General features: G+C 47.1%; 1 protein-coding gene across 1 annotated transcript; it reads right to left on the bottom strand.

The window, feature by feature from the left end:
• Positions 1-278: 278 nt before the first annotated feature.
• On the bottom strand, positions 279-789 carry GTSF1L (gametocyte specific factor 1 like). Its single transcript, XM_055425696.2, is given in 3 exon segments — positions 279-346; positions 349-495; positions 498-789. Coding segments are annotated over 3 exon segments (507 nt in total).
• Positions 790-5,647: the final 4,858 nt, after the last annotated feature.

Genomic DNA, 5,647 nt, shown 5'->3' with positions numbered 1-5,647 from the left:
ATGCCGCAGAGCAAATAAGCCTGTGCTCCACAACTGCTGAAGCCGCTGTGCCTGGAGCCTGTGCTCCACAAGAAAAGCCACTGCAATGAGAAGGCTGGGCACAGCAGTGAAAAGTAGCCCCGGCTCGCCGCAACTAGAAAAAGCCCGTGTGCAACAAGGAGCCAGTGCAGGCAAAAATAAAATAAAATGAGTCTGCTAGGCAGGTTAAAAACAAACAAAAAAAGCACCCCAGTGTAGTTTGTTTGTATGCCTTTTATTCTGGTGAACTGCATCTCCCATCATGCATTAAAGAGGCTTGTATCTTCTTTCTGCTGCTGGCGGTTCACTCTCCCGGTCTGATGATCTGGGGGGTGGTCAGGGATGGGGTGTGGTTGTCTGTCTCTGACTCTCTGGTGTCGCCTTTGCAAACAAGCTTCTGGGGAATGAAAGACGTAAGGACAAACATGGGGTGGCAATTTGTGCAATCAGCATTCCAGACGTCGGGATTAGGAGACAGGGGGACACCGGAGAGGCGTTTCCATTGCCCTTCTGCCCTGCATTTGGAAGGCTGACCTTCTGGGGACTCAGACTGTCCTCTTCGTCCACTGTGCTTCTGTTGACACAGGCAGCCTCGTGCTGCTCCAGCTTCTTGACGGGGACCACGTTGCAGGCGTTGTATTTGCAGCTGGCCATCTTTTTGGCTTTCTTGGGGTTCTTTCTCCGGCATGATGCCAGGTGGTACTGAAATCTGCTGAGTGGGATTCGGTGGTGAGGGTTGTAAGGGCAAATTTCTAAGGCTTCTGGCTCCATGGGAACTAGTTCTTGAAGCAGGGTAGCCTGCTGCCTGGAGTCAAGATGAAATGCCCTTCATCGAAAAGCCCTTTGGTAAGAAGGAAGGAGCGGTCCTCCGTGCCAGCGCTGCCCCTCGGAACTCTGGAGCTGCAGGTCTGAACAGCTCGGGCTGCCTATTCTCGGGACCACGAGCGGTGGGTCGGAGGAGGGACAAGGGGCTGATCGAGCAGCTGCACAGACAACAGGAGGTCATCAAGTGAGGTGGAAGGGCCACACAAGGCAGATGCAGAGCCCAAACCACAGTGGCCCGCAGGGAGCTGAAGAAGGGGTGTGCCGGGCAGCCCCTGCCTTTAACGCTCACTCATGTGATGCTCCCGGGCAGTCGTGGGCATTGTCAGTCATCAGCCCGAGTCTTGCTGTCCTTTGCTTTCAAGGCAGGAGGTGGGCTTGGGGAAAGCTGCCATTCACAGCTACTGGTGATGTGTCATCATTTACCTGTCTTTCTGTTTTGTTTTGTTTTTTCAGTTGAAGTATATGTTAGTTTCTGGCATACAGCCAAGTGATTCAGCTACACACACACATATATTCTTTTTCATATTCTTTACCATTATGGTTTATTACAAGGTGATGAAGATAGTTCCCAGTGCTGTAAAATAGAACCTTGTTGTTTATTTTACATAGAATGGTTCGCATCTGCTAATCCCAAACTCCTAATTTATCATTTACCTGTCTTTAAACTTACATGTTTAATATCACTTGTGATATATTTGGGTTTAAATCTAGCATCTCCTTTTATGCTGGTTCATTTTCTTCTGTCTTTCTTTAAATAGACTTTTAAAAGCTCCATTTCTTTCACTAGTTTGTAAGTTAGACATTGTAGAACTAATTGTTTCGTGGTTACTCTACAAGTGAAAACAATCAAAGATAATTTATCAAGGCTTAAAGTTCATAAGTATCAGCTTCTTTCTGGATAATACAGAGCTTTTTCTTCATTTACTTCCCTCGTGATTTATTATGTTATTGTTCCCTGTATTTTTGTGTGTGTGTGTGTGGCTGTACCGCATGGCATGTGGGATCTTCCTTCCCTGACCAGGGATCAAAGCTGTGCCCCCTGCAGTGGAAGCAGAGTCTTTAACCTCTGCACCACCAGGGAAGTCCCTGTTCCCTGTATTTTAAGCCTAATTTTAAAAACACTTCGCAAGACAGTATTGCTATTATCAAAGTTTGATTACACTCGTGTTCACATTTATTTCTCTCCTGCGCCTCGACTCACTATGTGGGATCACTTTGTTTCTGCTAGAAGGTTTCCATTTTTAGAATTTCCTCTTGACACACTCTTCTGATTTAATTTGTCTGAAACCATCTTTATTTCACCCTCATTCTTTTTTACTTATTTAAAAAATTTTATTTATTTATTTATTTTGACTCTGCTGGGTCTTCATTGCCGCACGGGCTTTTCTCTAGTTGCCAAGAGCCGGGGCTCCTCTCCAGATGTAGCCCGTGGGCGTCCCACTGTGGTGGCTTCTCTTGTTGGGGAGCACAGGCTCTAGGGCACTCAGACTTCAGTAGCTGCAGTTCCCAGGCTCCAGAGCACAGGCTTAGCAGTTGTGGTGCATGGGCTCAGTTGCTCCCCGGCTTGTGGGCTCTTCCCAGACCGGGGATTGAACCTGTGTCTCCTGCACCGCCGGGCAGATGCTTGACCCCTCAGCTATCGTGGAAGCTCTCAGCCTCATCCTTGGAAGGTGTTTTTGCTGGCAGTACTTGTGCTATTTTCTTTCTTCGTGTCGAATCAGAGCCCAGTTTCCTCTAACCTCTGTCTGAGAATTCAGAATCCCACAGTTACCTCACTTCTTTTGAAGCCCATCTGTGTCTTTTCATAGGTCTGATCTTTGATTTTCCTGCAGTTTCACTAGGTTGCCGACCTGTGGATTTCTTTACACTTCTTCTCTCCTTATGTTTATTGGCTGCACTTCTGGGTTAGTGTCTTTCATTTGGTTTGGAAAATGCTCAGCCATTGTCTCTTCAAATAGCTCTTCTACTTTATGCTTTTACTTCCACTGAAATGACAACATTTTCATTCTACTGACATTTCGTGTCTAAAATGAGTTTCATGGCCACATCTAACTTCAGGGATCAAGGAAGTCCAGGCTTGTCACGTGCATAGGAGGGGGAGAATAGGAACTTTGACGAGAGTGCTGACAATGTCCCCATTCTGTCTTTTTTGTCACCAGTAATTTTCCCCCCTTTTCTCTACACATACAGCATATGCTGCCTCCTCCCCAAGGGACCGGGAGAAGATGCTCAGTCAGTGCCCACTGGGACCTTCCCAGGTTATGGGTGGGGATTCTAGTGCCTCCAGCTGAGCTGTCCCCTGTGAGGGATGAGAGGCTTGCACAGTTATGCTCACTGTACCCCTGCCACCCACCGGAACGTCCTCTACACAAGGACAGTTCCTGGTATATTGTGCTGAGAAAGGGTCCTTGGAAAACTGTAGCTTCCATACCATTTAGGCAACAGAGAGTCTGTTTTCTCTAAGCCTGAAACCCAGTGTTGAAGGAGCTATCGGGCCCACGGGAGTTAACAGGTGGTTCAGCATATGCTCTGATGTGTCCCCAAAGCCCGGCATGGTGTTTGTTGATGATGCTGACAATTTTTTTTTTTGTTGTTCCCATTCCCATCGCCTCTTTCATGCCCAAACCAGAGGAGGCTGAGGCTCGAGTGATTCAAGCATCTATAAGTCTATGAATGGAATTGATAATGAAAGCATTTCTTCTGTCACTGAAATCCACATAATAGGGAACAGGGCATTAGCTGTTGTAGGTTTCTTTGTGGCCAAGAACGCATTAGTGGGGCGGGCTAATGTTTAGTCCATTATGGAGAGAGGGAAGACCAAGCTCATTAATGCTTCTAATGGATCTCTTGAATGGTCCTCCAGCTTTCAGCCTTCTCCCAGCATCTACTTCATGTCCGGGATCCGACAGGTCACTCACCATAGCAACCGGATGGGAGAGAAGGATGCAGAGCCACCTGACTGGGCGGCACTTCTCAGGCCTGCACATGTCAGAGACCAATAATGCAAGCGAGGTCAGATCTGCCTTCCGCTCCCTCCCTCGCCACTCTGATCATCTTGAGAGATGCTGCTGACAGCTGGAGATGCAGGCGTGGAGAAGGGGGTCACAGAACGTGCAGAAACAGTGTTTCCTAGAAAAGAAAAACTACGCGTCCTGGGCAGCCAAGACAGCAATCATCATTATGAGGTGGGATGGAGGATCAGAGTCACCATAAATCTGAATCCTTCAGCCTCGGAGAGACTTCAGGTCAGCTTCTCTCTCAGGGCCAGCATCCCCTCCCAGGCATCCCTGAAGGATGATCACGTAGTGACAGGGAGCTCCTTGTGACCTGCCCTGCTCAAACGCTCCCTAGTTAGCTTTATCCTGCATGCATGCTCACCTACTCAGTCGTGTCTGACTCTTTGCAACCCTATTCACTGTAGCCCACCAGACTCCTCTGTCCATTCTTTCTTTTTTTTTAAATTAATTTGTTCCCCTCTGTCCGTCCATTCTCAGGAATTCAGGGGTAATACAGGAGACATGGGTTTGATCCCTGGGTCAGGAAGCTCCCCTGGAGAAGGAAATGGCAACCCACTCCAGTATTCTTGCCTGGAGAATTCCATGGACGAGGAGGAACCTGGTGGGCGACATACAGTCCATGGGGTTGCAAAGAGTTGCACACGACTGAGTAAATACACACGATAGTCTACTAAATGTGCAACAGTCACACAATTATGTCTAAAGCAACAATCTACACACTTTAAAATTACTTTATGGCTAGAAAATTTCTAACCATTATCTCAGCCTTCAGCAAACTATAATCTCTTTACACCAGTAACATCAAAGATCGCTGATTACACAGATCACCAAAGGACATTTAATAATAACTTAAAAATTCAAAATACTGCAAGAATTGCCAAAATGTGACTCAGGGACATGAAGTGAGCAAATGCTGTTGGAAAAATGACTCCAAGAGACTTGCTTGATGCAGGGTTGCCAAAAGCTTTCAACTGATGAAAAATACAATAAGGGCTTCCCTGGTGGTCCAGTGGTTAGGAATCCCAGTGTTTGAGCCTGCCAACGTGGGGGACATGTGTTTGATCCCATCTAGGAAGATTCCACATGCCTTGGGGCAACTAAGCCCGTGTGCAACAACTTCTGTGCCTGCTACAAGAGAAGCCACCACAATGAGAAGTCTGCACGCTGTATCTGGAAAAAGCCCTTGCACACCCGGAAGACCCAGTGCAGTCAACAAACAAACAGAACAACACAATCAAGCAAAGTGCCGTAAAAACAAAGTATGCCTGTACCAGGACACTTCATACGTAGTTCACCCTCAAGAAATAAAACATTAAAATGGAATTTCCTGAAATATGTTCCATGGAAAACTGGCTGCTCGAGGCAGTGTGGGGAGTTGGGAGCAGTGGCTGAAATCAGGAGACGCTGAGCAGAGGCAAGGTCCACGGGGACTGCCTGAGGGCTTCCTGGGTCTGCGCTGGGGGAATCGGAATCCCCAGCGCTACTCATAGGATCTGTGCTTCAGGGAATGTCAGCTTGGAAAAAACAAGCTCTGTGTCATAAATTAATACAAACAGAAAAGACGTTTCATTCAAGCATCCGTGAGGAACTGAGAGACACAGGGCATTTGAGCCACAGACACAGCCTCTGAGGCGCTGACAAGCTGCCCTTCTCTGGCCACATTATCTGACCACAAAACAGAAATTAAAAACAAAGCGATAAACAGAAAAAAATTAAACCACTTGGAAATTGATTCCTAAGTAACTCAAAGAATGGAACAAAACTGCAATTATAGGCCATTCGGAACA

Source organism: Moschus berezovskii, chromosome 15 (assembly GCF_049115385.1).
Source record: "Moschus berezovskii isolate FMDL1 chromosome 15, NW_MosBer_1.0, whole genome shotgun sequence".
Taxonomy (NCBI): Eukaryota; Metazoa; Chordata; class Mammalia; order Artiodactyla; family Moschidae; genus Moschus; species Moschus berezovskii.
Note: the sequence above shows the minus strand (reverse complement) of the source record. Positions and strands in the feature narration are given on the sequence as shown.